Source organism: Gekko japonicus, unplaced genomic scaffold (genome assembly GCF_001447785.1).
Source record: "Gekko japonicus isolate JY-2015 unplaced genomic scaffold, Gekko_japonicus_V1.1 scaffold613, whole genome shotgun sequence".
In the NCBI taxonomy this organism is placed as follows: Eukaryota; Metazoa; Chordata; class Lepidosauria; order Squamata; family Gekkonidae; genus Gekko; species Gekko japonicus.
In genome coordinates this window covers 744,632-766,038 of record NW_015164683.1, presented here as the reverse complement: position 1 = coordinate 766,038, position 21,407 = coordinate 744,632, and the positions used below count along the sequence as shown (strand labels likewise).

At 42.6% G+C, this 21,407-nt stretch overlaps 2 protein-coding genes across 2 annotated transcripts in view; one reads left to right on the top strand and one right to left on the bottom strand.

The window, feature by feature from the left end:
• AVEN (apoptosis, caspase activation inhibitor) overlaps positions 1-9,455 on the top strand; it is a gene marked incomplete at its 5' end in the record, with an annotated part of 153,251 nt that extends 143,796 nt beyond the window's left edge. Inside the window, 2 exons of the mRNA XM_015409323.1 lie at positions 2,456-2,816; positions 8,457-9,455. Coding sequence (XP_015264809.1) covers positions 2,456-2,816; positions 8,457-8,575 — 480 coding nt within the window. The remainder of the gene's footprint in view (positions 1-2,455; positions 2,817-8,456) is intronic.
• A 465-nt stretch (positions 9,456-9,920) lies between these two features.
• RYR3 (ryanodine receptor 3) overlaps positions 9,921-21,407 on the bottom strand; it is a 366,192-nt gene continuing 354,705 nt past the window's right edge. Inside the window, exons 89-92 of the mRNA XM_015409322.1 lie at positions 19,252-19,316; positions 19,034-19,134; positions 11,688-11,739; positions 9,921-10,137 (exon numbers count right to left, since the gene is read on the bottom strand). Coding sequence (XP_015264808.1) covers positions 10,042-10,137; positions 11,688-11,739; positions 19,034-19,134; positions 19,252-19,316 — 314 coding nt within the window. The 3' untranslated portion in view covers positions 9,921-10,041. The remainder of the gene's footprint in view (positions 10,138-11,687; positions 11,740-19,033; positions 19,135-19,251; positions 19,317-21,407) is intronic.

Genomic DNA, 21,407 nt, shown 5'->3' with positions numbered 1-21,407 from the left:
ATCAAACCCGGTTCTCTAGATTAGAATCCGCCACTCTTAACCACTACACCAAACTTGATACAATAAGGGAACTGGAAATCCTTACCTGTCTTCTGGTCTACTTTTGGACCAATTCAACCTGCTTTCCCTGGAGAAAGTTGACAGGAATCCAGTAGCTGTGAGGTCTGCCACTTGCCTCCTGAACCTGTGCCTGTCTTGGCTGGTCAAGGAGATATTGTTAACTTATTTGGGCTCTCCTAGGAGATATTGTTAACTTATCCCTGTGTTCAGGGATATTCCTAGTAGGGTTAAAGCAGGCAGTGGTACATCCACTCTTGAAAAAAACACCATTGGACCCTGTGGTCCTTGCTAATTACCACCTGGCTTTGAATATGCCATTTCTGGGTAAGGTGGTTGAGAGAGCAGTGGCTGAGCAGCTCCAGGCTTTCTTGGATGACGCTTCCATTCTGGATCCCTTCCAGTCCAATTCCGTCCTGGCCAAAGGACAGAGACCATGCAGGTTGCCCTCACAGATGACCTCTGCAGACAACTGGATCCAGTCAGGTCTGTGCTGCTGTTGCTCCTGGATCTGACAGCAGTGTTTGACACAGTTGATTACGATCTCACCGATGTAGGGATATGGGGAACTGCTCTACCATGGAGAGAGTGTCTCTGCGATACCCGCTGGAATGCAGAGTGCCACAGGAGGTAATACTCTCCTCAGTGTTGTTTAACATCTATATACGCCCCCTCGCCCAGTTAGTCCAGGCGGTTGGGCTGGGTTGTCACCCAGCTCTATTTGTTGATGGATGACCATCTGGACTCCACCTCAGATAATTTGGACAGGGCATTAGGGGCTGTGGCTGGATTGCTACAGCAGAGCCGATTGAGATTGAATCCAACTAAGACAAAGGTCCTGTACCTGAGCCATGGGGGCTTGGGATTGGGAATTCAGCTCCTGACACTTGACAGGGCACCTCTGATGCCAGCACCGAGGGCGAGGAGCCTTGAGGTGACCCTGGATGCCTCTCTTTCAATGGAGGCCCAGGTTGCCATTGTTGCCAGGTCTGCCTTTTATCATCCACAACAGGTCAGGCAACTTGTTCCCTATCTCTCCTCCCGGGAATTAGCTACAGTGATCCGTGCAACAGTCACTTCCAGGCTGGATTACTGTAACTCATTCTATGCGGGACTGCCCTTGAACCTGACCCGGAAACTCCAGCTAGTGTAGAATGCAGCTGACCTTTAAAGCCCTACGTGACCTGGGACCAACATACCTTCCGAACCATCTCTCCCCATATATGCCCCGGAGAGCCTTGTGCTCAGCAGACCAACATCAACTGGTAGTCCCTGGCCTGAAAGATGTCTACTTAGCCTCAACCAGGGCCAGGGCCTTTTTTGCCCCAGCCTGGTGGAACGCGCTCCCCATTGAGATCAGGGCCCTGCAGGACTTGTTACAGTACTGCAGAGCCTGCAAAATGGAGCTGTTCCACCGGGCCTTTGGTTGAGGTGGTGGATGTTTACCCCGGAAACATCTATAATTCTCCAGACATGTTAAGCTCTCAACCTTCCTCCTGTGGCCTGTAGACCTTGTCAGGCAGTCAATATTGTCTGTCACTCTCTCAGTGGCCAGTCCTAATCCACTTCCCTCTAGAACAGTAACAGCTACCCTTCATCTCTTAGAGATGAGCCTTCCCAGACCAGAGACATTTAATCACCTGTTCGCTGTCAGCTTTATTTCTTCTGGTGCCCTCATATGTTCTTCCGGGCTGTGGGCCTTCACCGGGCCTTTGGTTGAGGTGGTGGATGTTTACCCCGGAAACATCTATAATTCTCCAGACATGTTAAGCTCTCATGTTAAGCGGGTGTTTTAACTATGCCAACCTGTGACACCAGCCCTGTTGCTTAACAACCTGAAGCTTTTCTTTCCATTACTGTGTAATAGAATTAAAATATGGACCAGTCTCATAAGAAGAATCTAATTAATATTTTACCAACTGGGGAAAAAACCCTGCCAAACTACAACTCTGCTTATTCATCTTTCTCTACTTCAAGTTTATTCACATTTTTAATATTTTCCTTAGAAGGATAAAACAACAACACATGAACACAGTGTAGTATATCCAAGCCCTTACCCCCCCAATGAACATAAAAGGATATGTAATGTAGTATAAATAAACATATCATAAAAGGACATCATTATAAAAGTTGAGAAAGAAATGGAACTTCTTATAATGTTTAAATAATCAAGTCGGTTCTAACTGAATGAGTGTACTAAATGACTGTCTTACTGCTTTTTCTTTATAGCTTGAGTCTGCAAGCAATGTACATTTCATTTCAGTATAGCACAAATGATATATTCCATTTTTGAGAAATAGTCGGGTTTTTATATTTAAATGGCTTTTCTATTATGAGTAATTGTGGGACATTTCAAGAGAGTTCCCCATTGCTTAACTTGCTTTTCTTGTACTCCTAGGATGCAATGCCTGTCACACTCCCTCCAATTAAATCAAAAAGTAATGACATCTCCAAGAGGAGTGGTGCTCAGTTACAGCAGCTTGTGGGGCAAAGTCCAGTTGTGCCAAGTAGTTGCTCTGCCACAGTCTCTGCTAGCCACTTGATGCAGCCTAATAAAGATGGATTTGAAATTATTTCTTCAGAGGCCCTCCAGAAAAGCCCTTTAGTTTCACACCAAGGAACAGATCAATTGGACAAAGACCTTGATTTACTCCTGAAATTGGATGCTCCTGTTGATTATGAAACCAGCTCTGTAATGGAAGCAGTGTCCCAGGCTGAAGAGTTAGAGCAAGATCTGAAAATATCTCATGACGACAATGGTGAGCTCCCTCTGTTAATTTGGATTATTTTAAAAAGTTTTGTAGTGGTGCTTTAGTTTATACTTAAGCAGGAACTTGCCCAATTATCTTCATTCTTACTTGCCTTTTGAATTTCAGGGTATTGATCTGCATTGTATTTCAACAGATTCTAATATCTTTATCCTTCAGAAATCATCTTACCATATTGAAATATCCACTTTTTCTGTCTCTTCCTTTGCAGTTCGCAAACGTTATTTACATTTTATACATAAGCCTGGCATTTGAGTTTAAGGAGGCATTACTGGCCCATAATTTGACAGTTTATGTGGCTTAGGTGTTTATTGAAGTACATAGTCTCCAGAGGCATGCTGACACATGATATAGAGACTGCTTTAATATGATGCAATTAAATATTCAGGGTTGGCCTCTAAGGGAGGGCCATCACTATTGGGTAAAGCCAGTTATCATCATCAATGGAGGACAGCTTGTCTTCATTACTATGTGTTCCAATTTTTTTATTCTGTAGCTAAGGCTGTGTCTGCATCAATGCTTTTGGAATGTTTAGTTTCGTTTTTGAGCATTCCTTCTTAGAAATAACCTTTGCACGGTTCCTAGACACACACAATATCTGAAATCTCCTCCTGCAAACGGTTGTTGGGGATTTTTTTAAATTGACTCTGAATTTTCTCACTTGCCCTTAGGGACTCATGGCCACCCAATACATTTGATGCAGTGTGCCAGAGAAAGTGAGAAAACATTAAGAGGGAATCTTAAAGTAGCCATGTTAATAAACTAGGGGATCATAAAGTACCCATGTGATTAAGTTCTGCTAACCAATAAAATCTGCCAGGTAGTATGTTTGGATGCAGTGAAGGGTGGCCAAGCAGGTCAGTGTGAATGCTATAGTACAGATAAGTTGCACAAAGGAATATTTAGGTTTCTGTAGCTGTAGTCTGTACCACCTCCCACGGTGCTGTGAATTGTAGAGCCCAGGGCTGCACCCTTAGTTGAGTACACTGTGAACTGTAATGGAACAGAGGAACTGAATGCTTAGAAGCTTTCAAAATGTAGCACTAAATCTGTTTAGAAGAAATACAGGCATTTTTTTTGCCTCTGTTGACTTTGCCATAATTAACGAAGGGGGGCAGAGGTCTACTGTGAAACAGTCCAACCTGAAAATAAGGATAATCCAGTGAGAACCAGACTTTCTTCTGAGAATAAGAACAATTAAGGCAGAGACAGGGCAGCACCAAACCTTGAAAAAAGAAAGGCCTGAAGTCTTAGTCAGGATAAAGGACTACTGAATATTCATGAATCTATCTCTCCATCTGTCCATCAATTGAATTCATTAATCCCCCCAACTCTCTCCCCAATGGGGACCCAAAGCGCCTGAGATCATTCTCTTCTCCATTTTATCCTCACAACAACCCTGTGAGGTAGGTTAGGCCGAGAGAATGTGACTGGCCCATGGTCACCCAATGAACTTCCATGGGAGAAATGGAGATTTGAACTTGACTGCCAAAATGTCCTGTCTTTAACAGCCTTGCTCAGGTCTTGCAAACTGAGGGCCATGGCTTCCTTTATTGAATCAATCCATATTGTGACTTCCTCTTTTCCTGCTGTCTTCCACTTTTCATAGCATTATTATCTTTTCCATTGACTCTTGACTTCTCTCAGTGTGACCAAGGTATGATAGCTTCAGTTTGGTTATTCTAGCTTCTAAGGAGAGTTCAGGTTTGATGTGATCTAGAAACCCCTTATTTGCCTTTTTGGTGGTGCATGGTATCCATAAAACTCTCCTCCAATACAATTCTAGCAGTTCCCTCATTCTATTGAAGAATGCATCTTTTATGTGTTAAATAACACATTTTGGTCTTTCTGAGACTTCAGTCTTTGTCTCTTTAGGTATTCTCCTTTTAGACCATTTGATTAAACCTATATCATGATCATTTAGTCTGCCTGCTTGGAGTGGCTCACATCTAAGAGGTTATGATCAAAGTTAGATATAGCTCCAGGGTCCCAATTATTTCCCCTTGCTTGTTTACAGTTCTCATGTTGTATGACTTAACCTGGACATTCTTCCCTCAAACTGAAGAATTGGTTACATAATATCAAGCTCTAGCATGTTGAAGTGGGGAGACTGTTCTACTGGGGACCCCCTCTCCTAAATATATTAAAATATGTTGGGTTCCCACCTCTTCACATGCCCATCTCACCAGTTCTGCTGGGGCAAACTCTCATTGTATTTTCCCATCAAGTCTGGGACCTTTTTACTTGAGAAAGTCACCTTTCACTTTTAATTTTGTGTAATCATATCCCAATGATGAATCATTTACATGAAAGGATTTTATTTAGGGAGGGTTATATCAAGGATGTTCCTTGATCCCCTGTTGCCAGTATTTATCCATATTGATTCCTCTTCCTGTTACCCTATATCGATGTCAGGATGGCCTCCTCTGTGTGTCAGAGTAGGCCAGTAAATGAGCTCCAGCCATTTCCAAGACAAAGGCACTCTATGACTAGGACTGTTTGTAACTTAGTCATGCTAGTTAGATTCTAGCCTAGCCCATTATCTGGCTATCAGATTGTCAATCAGGGCCTCTTAGTAACTAATGTATGTGCCTTTAGCCTTAAAAGAGGCTTGTCATGTTAGCATTTCTCAAAGAGAGGTTTACTTTTCTCAAGTTGATCTGATCTATAGAGTTATGACCAAAGCACCACCCTTCTGTTTAGACCAAGATGGCTCCTGGACACACCCAGTGGCTGCTTGGATACTTCCACTCTCTTATATTTGTGGAAATGTACATGTTTCCCCTCTCTTTCTCAATAGATTGGTGGTGGAAAGTGCCATCAAGTCACAGCTAATTTATGGCGACCCCGTAGGGTTTTCAAGGCAAGAGACATTCAGAGGTGGCTGGCCATTGCCTTCCTCTGCATCATGTCCCTGGTATTCCTTGGAGGTCTCCCATCCAAATACCGGTCAGGGCCAACCCTGTTTAGCTTCTGAGATCTGATGTTATTGGGCTAGCCTAGGCTATCTAGGTCAGGGATTCTCATTGGATTAATTTGGATTATTTATTGCCCAGAGGCTTGGACCTTTGCCTGGACCTGCATGGTTCAGTAGCTTTAACCAACCCACCCCGCCCCCCTTGCCACTACGTTTCTTAGCCCATTGCTTCCTCTCCTGAGTGGAGCAACTTGCTCAGTGTTTAGATGCTTAGAGTGACTGGCTTTTTAGTGAACTTTCTGGTATTGGGATATTACACAGAATGCTTGATATTATTTTGCAGCCCAGATATTTGTATTATTTCTATCATTACTCTCCCTCTTTGTTTTTACTCTGTCCAGTTCTCAGTACTCCTTTTAAGCTTGTAAAGGCTCATCTCCACTTCCACTTTGTCAAAGATTAGGGATGCTATTTAAGCCAGGTATAGAACCTAAGCCAGCAACTCTTTTAATATGGGAGAGGTAGTGGAAGGAGGATTTTCTTCCATACTGTTCGTCTGATGTACTTTTCTTTTAATCACATAGAGGAACACTGCTATTTTTTTGATGAAACAGAAAAAACTATTAGTCCGCTGATCATGTGTTAACTTTTCCATAGTCTGCAATTGTATCAGTACCTTCTATCAGCTGTAACTTTGTAGTAGCACTCAGGGAATGCTTTATTGATGAACATTTCCAGAAAACTGACAAACTCAATAAGAGCCTCCAGAGTTCGTAAGTAGGACCTATCTATCTCAGAGATCAGTTCCCATTCTAATGCAAAGTTTGTTGCTGGCCCTGTGGAACAGAGGCCATGCATATGTCAGCTGTGTTTTTTATCACTGGCCAGACAGAGCTGGAGCATGTACCTTCTTGTCATCTCTGCTGCTGTAAGGCTGAAGTTTAGTTACGGCTGGGATCACTGGAGTAATGAAAGGTTTGGTAGCTGTAAAGGTGTCAGAGGGATTAAAAGGAAGGTTTGGAAGGGTCAAGAATGAAGCTTTTAAAAACATACATATTGTATCACATAGCAGGTAATCAGAAGGGCCCTTGAATACTATCCACTAAATAAGGTAGAGCAGGAACATGTGCCCAGGGGGCGGGGGGGTTAGTGCTCCAGAACCTGAGCCTGAAGCACCTCCTGACTAGAATGCCTGCAGATAGTGCCTGACAGACAATCCAGCTGAATTCAGGCCAGCATCTGCCCTGTAAGTGGCAGTCAAAGAGATTTTGTTGATGATTGGCCTGACCTTTTTGTTCTCCTGAAGCTGAGCTTTTAAGGTCAAGAAACCAAAGAAGAAGGAGCTCTGGCAAAATAAGTACTTGCTACAGATGCCTTCAGGGCAGTAAGGAAAGGTATCTGCATTTCTCTGTTGTGCACTTTTAACTTGCAGTCTTCAGACTAAATGTCACCAGCAGTGAGAAGCGCTGTTTTATGCTAAAAGTGCAACTGGTATTTTCAGCCTAAGTAAAGAAAATAAACTTGTCTGGAGAAGACAGCGTTTGAGAGTGGGTTTATAGATACCAAGAAGTTTAGTATGATCCTTCCCTCTGCTTCTGGAGCACCTGTTCAGATGGAAGGCGAAAAGCTGGCTCATGCTTGGAGGCCTTTAATGTGTACAGGGCCAGATGTATAAGGCCAGCTGAGGTGGTTACCTCAGGCAGCAAATTTTGGGCAGTAGCAAGTTCCCACTACACCTGCTCCAGCCTACTGTTATTAATTAACCAGAGTAGATAATCCTTTTGCCTCTTTAGAAACTGTGAATAAAGCTGTGCATTTCAGTTCCTGAACACTAGTGAGATTTCTTATTCTTGTGAAAGCTTGACCACAGCTTCTGGTTGCCTGTTGGCAGAGCGACAGACATGGTGGCCAAATGTGCACTAGACGAAAATAGTCTTGTGAGCTGTCTATGTGAGCTAAAAGATCAACACGTTACTTGTCCATATAGTGAGATTCTCATAATTTTCTCATTATGTATTTACATTTACCTTTTTTACCTGGAGTTTTAAATTAATCATAAAGGACATTTTCAGCACGATCCTTTTCCACCTGCAAGTGCAGAAAGGTAGCATGCCAAGCTGAGAAGAGACCCCAGTGAAATCCTGTTTGGGGTGGGGTGTGTGTCTCTTCCATACAAAACTGAGTGCTCATGTGGTCTGCACCCTTGGGAATGTCTGATGTCCCCACTTCTAACTTTCTGTAATACCAGAGTTTCTGTGGCAGAGATGTTCCACCAGGCCTATGGTTGAGGGCAGCAACGTTTTTTAGTTAGCCTGGCCTCCTCCCTTGGGGTAAGCAATTTATTTTAGATGACATCTGAAATGAAATTGTTTTATTGCTTATTGTTTTTAAATTTGATTGCAATTTTGAATGCTGTACACTGCCCTGAGCACCAAGTTTGGGGGAGGGTGGTCTGAAAATCGAATAAATACATAAATATCAATGAGAGGGATTCTTTTCCATTCCGTTATTGTAATCCTTCCCCCTTGTTCCATGGGGAGACCCTGGTTTGTTCCATTATATCTTTCTGCAGCTGTTGGCTTACAGCTTGTAGCTGATGCTTTTCAGAACTCAGTCTGTTTTCTCATTGGTTCTCAGTCATGTCTATACCTGCTTTTTCTGCTTTGTCATCTGTAGAGATGGGATTTCAATAATATTTTGTTATTTGTTTCCAGTCTCTTTAGAACTCTGTGGGCCTGGAGAAAAAAGTGCAGCATCTCAACAGCAGGAAGTTGTATCCAAAAGTATTACTGAGGAAGACCTTGAAGACTGGTTAGACAGCATGATTTCCTAAGGCCTGCAATTTGGCTGTTATACTAGCAACTGAAAAATGAATTAAGAGAACAGTGGCTATATATGAAATATTCCATTTGCAAGCATTCAAATTTAGCTGTTTCACCCTGATTTCTAATTATATTGCATGACATTCTGAAACAGCATATGTGGACAACGTCCAGGAAAGATGTGTGTTATCAGCAGACAATTATTTGTATCAAAACGTCTAAAGAAATGTAATTACATTAATCTAGAATTCTTGTATAAAAAGTCAGAGTTGTATAAGTGGCTTAGGCTGCAGCCTAACACAGATAAAAGCAAAACATTTTCTGGCTTTTGTTGTGCAACTGTAAAATAGAACTGGTAAGTGAAATTGTGTGTTAATTCTGTAGTTTGTAATACAGCTTTCAGAATGGTTTCTAACAAAATATAATTAAGTTTGACAAAAGTATGACAACATTGGGATTTGGTTTGTAAATTCTTTATTGCAGTGGGCACTTCTTATTTGAAGGAAAAATGCATAAACATAGCAATTTTACCACTAGTTGACCATAAAGCATTATTTTTATTTGGCCTAATTTTTACTTCTGTAAGATTGTGAGACAATATATTTCTTTTACCAGCTGCATCTAATAAGCTATTATTAAAACAAGTGTGTGACTACCTTTCAAGTATTTCATACAGTTAGACATGAAAGCAACACAACTGATTTAACAAAAATGTCAATCCAAAATGCTAACAAACACTTTTGCATAGCTATTTTTGCAGAGTTTTAAGGCACTTAATTAGGATTTCAGGGGCAATAAAGTGTTTCAGCAAAACTTTCTATCTTCTCACATTAATTAGGAAATGACATGGGGAGTACCAGGGCTGGTTGAAATATTGTTAAATATCACAACGTGAGTGAATACATGAGGCATTGTCACTCGATGTTCAAGTTCATAAGTTACAGATGTTGTGCATGTAACGCAATATTAGCCCTTGCAGCTACACTATCTATTTCATAACAGGGTTCACTAATATATTCATTATTTATAAATTATAAATTAATAATAATAAATAGAAATTATTCCTGAACTGAAAAGTTTAAGATAAGCATGTTCCATTGTCCTTTTCCAATATGAAAATTGAAAACCAGACAAAATACGGGCCTGTTTTTTGCCAGGTGCAAAAACCCCAGCTGATCATCCTATAATGAAGCAAGTTACTTTATTGTACAGAGAAAGTTTCAGGTGGGTAGCCGTGTTGGTCTGCAGCAAGAGAACAAGGTTTGAGTCCAGTGGCACCTTTAAGGCCAACAAAGTTTTATTCAAGGTGTGAGCTTTCGTGTGCATGTTGGTCTTAAAGATGCCACTGGACTCAAATTGTGATCTATTGTACGGAGAAGTTAAACATATATAATATTTGCATGATACCATTAAATGGTAATTGCTTCATTTTTGTTTCATTTTACTTTTGAGTATAGCAGCTTCGTTGTTGATGTTTTTATCCAAGTTGATCTTCGTACTGTTTACGAAAGCAATCTCCAGCTGGGAAGAAATCCCAGCATCTTTCTTGATACATTTTCCATACATACGACTCCTGAAATTGAGAGAGAGAGATTTTTTTTAAAAAAGGAACTTTCTAAAAGTTCTGAAACAAACAGGAATGAAACCTTTCTTTAAAAAGCCTCCAGTGTACTCTTCAGCTCTAAACAACTTTCACCCTGTATCCCTGCAGGAAATGTTGCTTGACTGAGTGGTGGTATCTGAATCTGGCTTCTAACTTGGCTCAGGTGCAGGACTTGTATTGGTCACCCTGCTGCAAATACATTTGCTAGGCAGCTTACTGGGGGAGAATATCCCTGTTAGTTCTCTTGGATCTCAGTGGTTTTTAATGTCATCAGCCATGATAGCCTTCTAAACCACCTAGGTAGGTTTGAGGAGAACACTGATTTGCAGTAGCGCTGGTCATTCCCACCAAACAGGTTACAGAAGGTTGTGCTGGGGGACTTCTGTACTTCCCCACAGCCATCAGTCTATAGAGTTCCACACAGGTCCACCTCATCTACTGTACTGTTTCACATAGATGTTACTCAGAGATTTAGAAAACGGTGTTAAAATGCTGCCAACACAATTTTGTCTTCCTTAGAATTAATTCTAGAGAAATGGTCAAAATGATGTTTGGAATCAGTAAACAATTAGATGTGGACAAACGAACAGACTTAATCCAGACAATACATATAAACGGTTGGAGGCAAAATTGATCCAGGATTACAATTTATTTTTGGATGGCATCGTATTCCCACCATACAGGATCAGGTTCATGGCCTTAGTGTACTTCTAGACTCCGTTCTGTTGCTTCAAAAGCAGTTTATGAAAATATCCAGGAATGTTTTTTACTAGCACATGCTGGTTTTCCAGCCATAGCTGTCCCTGGAAAGAGCTGATCTGGACACAGTCATCATTCCTTGGTAACAGCCAGATTACATTATCATGATATGCTCTATGTGCCTTTAAAAATGCTCAGAAACTTCAACAGAACCAGAAAAGGGCTGCAAGGGGAACGATCAGAAACCATATTACCCTAGTGCTGTCAGCTGCACTGGCTGCCATTTAGTTTCTGGGTTCAATTCAAAGTGCTGGTTTTAAGTTTTAATGCCCTGTGAACAGCTTAGGATCAGAATTGAAGGAGCTTTGCCTCTGCTTGTGTTGTACAGTTGGTTGCTGGTGCCCTGCTCTGTGTCTCTGCTCAACAGGTAAGGCTGGTGAGTGCGCAGGACAAGGGTTTCTTTCAGCCACGGACCCACAGAGCATGCCCCAGGAGATCTGTTGAGCTCCTTTCCCTTGGCTTTACAAAAACTTGTGAAAATAATTTTATCGTAGAAAACATTTGGTGCTTTTATTCTCTGAAATTGTTAAATTCTACGGCTTCTACTGGTGGCTCCTTTAGCTCTGGTATTTTTAAAGTTTGATTTCCTGTTTTTATTATTGTTCTTATTCTGCCACTGGCTAATGTTTAAGACCTTTTAGATTTCTGAAATCAGCATGTAATTTGATGCTGTGAGTCTCCTGGTGTGTTATTTGTATATCAGAAAGGCAAATATAAACCCTTTAAACAAATACACATAGATAAACAGAGAGATTGCTTACCTGTCCAGTGTGTTCCGTTTCATCCTTGTTAATTAGGTACATCAGAAAAAATCTGGAAAAATTACATGAACACTGTGTTTCAACTATATAATCCTATTTCATGACAAAATTGATTTAGTGTTCTTTGCATGCAGGCTAATGGGGCCAAGTTCACCAAGAAGCAAAGAAAAGAGAAAATAAATGATACACATTATTCCTTCTTTTAAAAAAGTTTGTTTTAAAAAGATTGACCCGTTTAATCTGTTGAGTAGGATAACCTTGTGTGGGTTACTTCTTCCCTTTATTCTGGCAAGTAATTATGCTAATAGTCTTTTGTTCTGTCCCTCTCTGTGGTTCTTTCCTGTTCAGACTCTGCCTGTTCTGGAGTAACAGAACTTCTTTAGCACTCCAGTTTCACCTAAACAATGCCCACCTTTCCTTCTCAAACACATTCACATTAGCTAGGGCAGAAAGAGGGCAACATGATCCATCTGAGACCTTTTCTTCTAACCACTGAGGTCCTACAGATGGTTAAATTTACCGTGACCACTAGATCTGCTTCATAAAGGCTGAGCAGACCCAAAATGCTTTACAAGTCACAAGCTATTTCCTGAAAATTCAGGCACTCAAGCAGTTCTTTCCATAAAGCAGAACAGGAAACCACCCAAAGAAACAGTTAGGCTTTTGGATGACCAAGAATAAAAGGATTGCTAAAGGAAGATGGAGTGATGCCAGAGAAACTCAGCCACAATTTTCAGGAAGGGAGTCTGAAAAACTGAGTCAAATTTAGGTGACACGAGATGAAGTTTTAGATCTACTGGTAAAATTAAAAACCAGAAAGTCTCCAAGTCCTGATGGTATATACCCAAGAGTTCATAGGGAACTCAGATGTGAGGTTGTTGATCTGCTAACTTGTACATCTAACTTGTCACTTAAATCAGCCACTATACTAGAAGACCAGAGAGTAGCAAATGTTACAATGGAACCAGGAAATTACAGGCCAGTTAGCTTAATGTCTGTCCCAGGCAAATCAGTAGAAACTGTAATCAAAGATAGAATTATTAGGCACATAAAGGAACAGCCTGCTAAAGGAAAATCAGCATGGCTGCTGCAAAGGGAGGTCCTGCCTCACCAGCCTTTTGGAGCTCTTTGAGAAGTGAACAAACTTGTAGATGATGGTGACCTGTGGACATTATATACTTGGACTTTCAAAAGACTTTTGACAAAGCACTCTTATGATTAGAAGCAGGTTAAAATGACAGGAAGGCCCCTGGAATAGACCTAATATCAGCTGAAATTTTTAAGAGTAATCCACAATATTTGAGCACTGGTAAAATACCAGAACAATGGAAACATTAGTTTCCTATATTTGATTGTCCCTGTATTTTACTCTCCCTATATTTAAGAAAGGTGAACGAAAAGATCCAAGTAATTACCAGCCAATTAACTTGTTACTAGTGATTAGTAGACTATATGCATCCTCTATGAGCTAGTTGACTGGATAAATTCAGAATCAGTGCTGGGTTTAGAGCAAGAAGGTTTTAGACTGGGAGACTCAGCTATTGATCACTGTTTTATTTTAAGTCATTTGGCAGAAAAATATACCAACTATGCTCAGGGAAAGCTACTTGTGGTTTTCATGGATCTGAAATCAGCATTCAATTCAATTCCTAGGACATGTTTATGGCAAAAACTCAGGAAAGCCATGATTGATCATAGACTGATACAGATGTTTTATGATAATCCAACATATCAGGTTAGATGTGGGCCAGAGGGCAAAATGATAAGAAAATTTATTATGATGTCTGGAGTCAAGCAAGGGTATCTGATAGCTCCCCTACTTTTGAATGTATTTTTAAATGATTTAGCACCCACTCTTAAATGAGATGAATTTCACTTGCCAAGACTTTGGGCCCTAGAAATACTTATTTTATTATATGTGGATGAAGTATCATTATTATCACCATCTCCTGTTGGGAGATACAAGCTCTGACAACTCTGTAAAGTCAAAGATACTGGTTTTCACAAAAGTGAGAAGAGAACAAAGATATAAATGGATTTTAGAAGGTAATTCAATAGAGCAAGTTAGGTCTTTCAAATATCTGGGGGGAATTTTTGATGTGCATTTAGCTTGGAAACAGTGAAGGCTGTGATGGCATCAGCAATCTGCTGTAGCACAGCAATAAAGTGCTTTTTCTATAGGAATTTATTTATTTATTCAATTTATACACCACCCTCCCCGGAATGGTGGACAGTGCCTTCCAGCAGCGATTACAGCTTTCAGCTAAGGTACTGTCTCAACTACTATATGGAGCAGCAGTCTGGGTCCACAGAATAAATGCGACTATAAATCGACCACTAATACAATTCCTGTGTCAGATCTGTTGGATCCTGAAATATGTGGCTGGTACTGCCCTTAGACTGGAACTTGGCCAGCATTCAGTTAGTCTAGGGCTTGGATACTGGCATTAAATCTGAAACTCAAAATAATGTTCTCTGAGCATAATAGCTTATTATATTATATGAAACAAGATAATTTCTCCAGTCCAAGGAATCAGGCTATAAAAAAACCTGAATATTATATGATGCCCAGATAGATAAAGTTGTTGCATTAGGGTGGCCCCCTAACCCATATGACTATCAAGGAGGTGATTATGAAGATTGATATAAATAATACTATCTGCCAGGCTAGGTGTGTCTGCTCTTCTTGTCATACAGGAATCCCACCACTCTTTACAATCCCAAAATACTTGTTTAGCCTTACAGTTCCAAGACACAGGCAAGCAATTATGCTTGCAAGATTACAAGCACTACTGTTTGTGATCTCTGAATGCCAAATGGTACACCATTTTCAGATATTGCAGTTTTGGCTTAGGGAATCATAGAAACTTTGAAACATATTTTATTTGAATGTCCATGGTATAAGGAGGCTAGAGAGAAATGGATCAAACCACTTATGCCCCAGCGAAATGAGCCTCCCTGAGACATTTTAGTTACTAACATTTTAATGGATCCTAGGCCAGCAAATACACTTTTTTAAAAGCTAGATTCCTTGTTCAGACTGTGAGAGTCCAGGCAGATTGTGACAAGACACCTTTCCTAATATTGTATGGCCTGTTCTCTCTGGCTTGAATTCTTCCTTTGTTCCTTTTACTCTTAGCTGGAATAGATTGATACTACTCAAGACCTGTAGGTCAAAGGAGTAGAAAAAGAACGGAAGGAAGGACAGGAAGCAAAGAGTAGGAATAAATACTGTGTGCAGTTCTGGTCATCATGTTTTAAAAGGACATTGCACATCTGGAAAAAGTACAGAAGAAAGCAACCAAGTTGATTAAAGACTGAAGAGTCTGGGACTTTTCAGTTTAGAAAAAGAGACTACTAAGTGGGGCAATGACAAGGGGTTTCTAAAATTATGCAGGGGTTAGAGAGAGAGTGGACAGAGAACTTTTTCACCCTCTCCCAAGATACTAGTATTCAAGGGCTTCCAATGAAGTTGATAGGCAGTAAATTCATGACAGATGGAAGAAAATACCTCTTTACTCAATGAGTGAATAAAATGTGGAATTTGCTGCCTGATGATGTAGTGATGGCCACAAGCATAGACATAGCTTTGAAGGTATGTTAGATATATTCATGGGGGATAGGTCTATTAGTAGCTTATGGTAACTAGACCAGGTTAGTCCAATCTTGTTAGATCTCAGAAGAAGAGATAAAGAGATTGGATTTATACCCTGCCCCTCACTACTCGAAGGAGTCTCAGAGCACCTTACAATCTCCTTTCCCTTCCCCTCCCCACAACAGACACCCTTTGAGGTAGGTGGGGCTGAGAGAACTCTCTCAAGGACTGCTCTTCAGAGAACAGCTCTAAAAGAGCTTGTGAATGACCCAAGGTCACATCAGCGGCTGCATGTAGAGGAGTGGGAAATCAAACCTGGTTCGCCCAGATTGGAGTGCACACTCCTAATCACTAAGTCAAACTGGCTCTCCTGACCACTACACAAAACTGGAACCTAAGCAGGGACGGCCCTGACTAGTATTTGGATGGGAGCAGGGACGGCCTGAGGTAGTCCTGCGCTCTAGGCAAGTGCAGATGCCAACCTCCCGGCGGGGCCTGGAGACCCTCCCAGTGCGCCTGGCAGGTAGGGGTGGTCCACCCGCCGGGCCCCCGCAGCGAAGGACGACAGCGTGGCTGTGGGTAGAGGAGAGGTGGTGCCGAGAAAAGCCCCCTCCCTTGGACCGCTGGGGACCATGTGCAGGGTGTGGGTGTGGGGGGGTGGCACAGGCAACGCCGGTGGCACCCTGCAGAGGCCCACCAGGGAGGGGGAGAGGCCCACTGCAGCCATCGCGCCCCGACGACCTCTGCCGGGCCCTTCCTGGAGATCAGGGGGGAGAGAAAGAGAAAGAAGGCATGGGAGGGTGGATGTGTGTGTGGGGGTTCTTTGGGGGCCCGAAGGGTCGCATTCAGGTGGCTGTGGCGTGGCTTCCTTATCTCTCCCCCCCAGCCAGCTTCCTTAATGGGGAATGCCCCTCCCGCCCGCCCCCCCGCCGCAGACGGGCAGGAGAGGCTGAGAAAGGCAGCGCGGGGGGGAGGAAAGTGGTGGCAGCCGCCCCTGCACTATTCGGCGGTCAAAGACTGATCAAAGGGGTAAGGGTTCAGTAATAGAGTTGGGCCGTTGTTCTGAAGCTGAATTATGCCCGGTGGTGGCGTTACGCCATTACCTGAGGCTCAGGGGGTCGAGGGACGGGACATTATTTCAGCATAGGGTCCCCTCTCACAAAATTTCAATATTGGACACTGACGCGGAGAGCGCTTAATCAATTGGGGCTAGGCGGGTTCCGTTTTGGGACCCATTCATTTAGAATTGGAGCTGCTTCCACGGCTGCTGCCATGGGGTATTCCGGGGAAGACATACAAGGCATTGGACAATGGAGATCCCGTAGTTTTAAGGGGTATGTACGTCAATGCAAGTTTTGAGTGGAACACTTTCTAAAATATTTCTTTTTCAGTTGCTGTGGGCCGGCAGGTACGGAGGAGAGTCACTATCTGCGGCCACAGTATGATTTTTTGGGCCGCTCATCAGGCCAAGAGGACGACATTTGGTTCTCAGTTGGGGCTGAGTGAGTTGGCGTTGGTTGAATGGTGGGGAAGGAGGGGCATGCATTGGCCCAGGTTACTCCCCCTATTGTTTGAGGAACGGCGTGGGCCGCCTCCTGATATTTTACTGGTGCACCTGGGTGGCAATGATCTTGGCCTGATGAAAGGCAAGGCCCTGGTTATCCAGGCCACAGAAGTCCTGAAACTGATACGGGCAAGATGGCCCAGGTGCAAGTAATTTGGTCGGCAATTTTGCCATGGCATGTATGGTGCAACTTGGGGGATCCCAGATGCATTGACCGGGCTCGTCGCAAGGTTAACAGACAGATCCGGAAAGTTATGGAAGGTGGTCTGGGTCAATATTTACCACACCCTGGAATAGTGGTCGGAAAGACTGACCTCTATAGGGAGGATGGTATTCACTTGTCAAACAAGGGCAATATGTTATTTTTGGAGAACATTCGGCAAGGGATCAGGGCCGCCTTGGGGGGGCCGCGTCAGCCAAAGCAGAGGCTTGACTTTTTGAGTGGCAGAATAGTGCAGGCATAAGGAAGCGGAAAATGGTGAGCACCTTAAGCCGTTCCTTGTTTTGGGAACTGGGGGGTCTTCAGGAACGGCCTGTGGGTTATTAAGGCCCAGGGCGGTGAATGATGATTCCCTCTGGGAACCTCTTGGGTAAGCTCCTCTCTGCAAGCTGTAGGGTTTCAGGGGTAGGCGCTCCTGGGAGGCTACCAGTGGCTGGGCTGCTGGTCGCAAGCCAGATTAATGGCTCAAGACCGGGGTTGGTGGCTCACCCACATACTAGACAAGGAGGCCGGTCATCGTGACACCTGCCTTGTCTGTTCCGCTACTTAGAAAATGCTCCCTTGCCGTTTTTTGGTTAATAAACTGTTATATAGTTAATAAAGTGGCCCTTGTTTGATCCAAACTGTTGTCCGTCTCGTTATTCCGACGGGGGGCGGGGGGCGGGGGGGCAATAGACAACTCTCACACAAGTATATGCTCTTCCATTGAAGGGGGGAAAGGAAGCTGGACTTAACCATGATAAACTCATGTTCTTCAGCATTTACAGAGTATTCTGTCAACCTGCACTATTTATATCACTGCCAGGGATTTGGCCAGGAAGGTTTCTCAGGATACACATGAACACATGAAGCTGCCTTATACTGAATCAGACCTTTGGCCCATCAAAGTCAGTATTGTCTACTCAGACTGGCAGTGGCTCTCCAGGGTGTCAGGCTGAGGTCTTTCACATCACCTGTACAGAATAATTTGAGTCCTGGAGAAGACCTTCCTTCATGCCTCTCCTGCTTCTCTCTTTAGTAAGTTGAAATGTTCCATGGATATTTTTTGTTCCTTCACTGCACTGAACTGGGGCAGGGGGGCTCCTCCACCATGAAGGGAATAAGCAGAAGCCTATTTGCTGAAGTGTGTATGATAAGTAACCCATATAACAGTGTCTTCCATTCAGTGAAGGGAATGAGCATCGCAGTAAACCAGAGACTTTGTTTTTACACCTATAGATTATTTTTGATCCCTTTTCACAGTCTAAAATACCAGAACATGATTATATGGAGACAGGTGGTTATAATTTGGATGTCAAACATGAAAATGGTTGCTGGCTTTCCATATGTACTGCCCTGTTCACCTTTGTCCATACAGATATATGCCAAAGTACGTAAATGCATGGAGGTATTTATTTGTGGTAGATGGCTTTTAGAACTCCCCCCCAACACAGCTATTATCTGTCTCATAATGCTGAATTACTGAACATTACTGAATAACTATACTCCATGTGCCTGTATGTGCTATTTTAGAAAATAGATTGGGCTGCAATCTAACAGAGGAGTGGGCATTCAGTCAAAGCTTTCCTTGAAGATTTTTAAAAAATTTCATCAGCTTTTACTGCCAAAAAACAAGCTGTTTATGCGACTTCCTGCTTGATTATTTGTGATACTTTATTTCTGGATATGTGATTGATTTGAGGCTTCAACTTGTAAACTGTTAAGATCCATGAATAAATACATGACAAATCATGCTAAAATAAGCAATGGCTATTGGTCACTTGAATGTTAACTCTTCAGCAGGAGACACTTCCGGTAGCTCACATGATTCCTAGCAGCACATGGGTCTGTCTCCTTCATATTGGATCAGTATGCTTCGAACTTTCAGTTTGTACCTCAATAAAAGTTATGGACTATCCAAGTTTGACCTCTCTGAATATTTTTATAAGGGCATTTATAGAACAGAGAGAGAATGTGCATATACTTACAGGTAGTTGGCTAAGTTGTGCTCTTGCAAAGTATGCATTTCAAACCCATGTGGAGTTGTGTCAAAATACTCATTGCCAATTCCACAAATGAAACATTTTGTCTAGAGTTAAAAATAAATTTTAGTAGAGTTTATCTGGCACCATGAATTAATTTATATTCTTATCAGTAAATGGTCACAATATTGAAACAAAACAGACTATAGTGTTCTTATTTGTACCTCCATATCTTCTTTGACTTGCTCTTGCTGATCTCTCAGTTCACCAAAAGCATCAATAATGAGACCTGTTATTTGAGGAAAGAAGAAGGCATGAGTATAGAGTGGACTTTTTAAAAAAAGCCAGGGCCTGGATTCACTGCAGGTCCCATTTGCGGTGCCATGGGGAGGGGGACGGAGAGGACAAGGGTGGCCATGGCAGTTCTTGCCAGGCACAGGGGTTGGCTGGTGACAAGCATGGGAAGCTGGAGCCCACCTTGATGCCAGACCTATCAGGGAGTCATGGATGGCTAGGGGGCAGGAATGCCCACGCTGCTACTTATTCTACCGCACCACCCCAGCTCCCCATCTTTCCAGTGTCACCCCACCATTTGGTGCTAGGGCTGCAAACAGGGTTGTACTTATTTGTAGCTGATGTTCATCTAGATCTTCTGTGCAGGCACACATTGGGGGGGACTGTGAATGTGCAGGTCTACAATGGCAAGATCTCCTAGCTTAGACGCTTTAGGGGGCATCCGTGTGCCTACTTGAGCCATTTTGTCCATGCCCTCCCAATGGTCTCATAGTCCCACGGCATGCCACCCTGACTCCCTCAGTTCCTTCTTGACCATTTAATAACTTGAGCTCATAGTGAAGCAGGTGGGAGGGAATGTGTGCCTGCACAGAAGACCTTGATGAGCATCAGTTACAGGTAATTGCAACCCTATTTTCATCTTTGTCTTCTGTGCAGTCCCACATTGGGATTTTAGCAAGCTACACACTCAGGAGGTGGAATGAGCTGTTTAAATTTTAAAACCAACTTTATTAAAACATCATATGTAAATTGTAATGCAGCCTTGTCCATTGATGCTTCTCTTCTTTCATCCATGTATCTTACAAACATGTCAGCAGACAACCACGTCACAGCTCTGCAGATCTCCTGCTCTGAGGAAGGCCAACAATGCTTGAGCTTTAGTTGAATGTGCATGCACTACATGGTACACCCGCTTTTGAATAGCAAACTGTTATTGCTGGCACAATCCATCTAGACAAAGTCTAAGATGATGCCCTTTTCCTTTTTGAAAACCCCACATAACAAATAAAGATTTATCTTTTCTTAACTTTCTTTCTGAGTCAGAACTTGGTGGTGGAAAAAACACCAGTAAAATAGTATCTTCTATAATATGAAACTTTGGAAAAAATTGCAAACTTAGCCTCATCACATCTCTTTCTTGAAATATCTTAAGAAAACGAGGGTTCATGTGAAGCACTGCTAACTCACTCACCTCGCTGACATAAGAACTTTTTTTTTGTTCAGTCGCACAGTCGAGTCCGACTCTTCGCGACCCCGTGGACCAGCTTCCGCCAGGCCCTCCTGTCTTCCGCTGTCCTCTGAAGTTAGCTCAATTTCATGTTTGTTGCATCGATGACACTGTCCAACCATCTCATCCTTTGCCGTCCCCGTCTTCTTTGACCTTCAATCTTTCCCAGCATCAGGGTCTTCTCCAGTGAGTGCTCCCTTCTCATTTGGTGGCCAAAGTATTTGAGCTTCAGTTTCATTATCTGGCCTTCCAGGGAACAGTCAGGGTTGATTTCTTTTAGGATTGACTGATTTGATCTTCTTGCAGTCCAAGGGACTCTCAAGAGTCTCCTCCAGCACCATAGTTCAAAAGAATCTATTCTTCAGCACTCGGCCTTAATGCAGCTAAGTGTAACTTAATTTTTTCCCCACAGAGTAGTTAGGACCAACACATGCCCCAACAGCTCTCTTCACCTCCAAGAGACAAGCTGTGAGCCACATTCCAGTTGGCCTGAGTTCACTCTGACCTCACTCACTGGAGACAGATTCAGATGGGTAGCCGTGTTGGTCTAAAGCAACAGACCAGAGTTTGAGTCCAGTGGCACCTTTAAGACCAATGATTTTATTCAAGGTATAAGCTTTCGTGTGCAAGCACAGACTGCTTTCACACAAAAGCTTATATCTGGAATAAAATTTTGTTGGTCTTAAAGGTGCCATTGGACTCAAGCTTTGTTCTCCTGCTTCAGACCCACCTGAACACTATACCACACTGTATGTTATACCACACTGTATGTTAAAAAGTAGAGACATCACCCTGCCAACAAAAGTCCGCATGGTCAAAGCAATGGTATTCCCAGTAGTCATGTATGGCTGCAAGAGT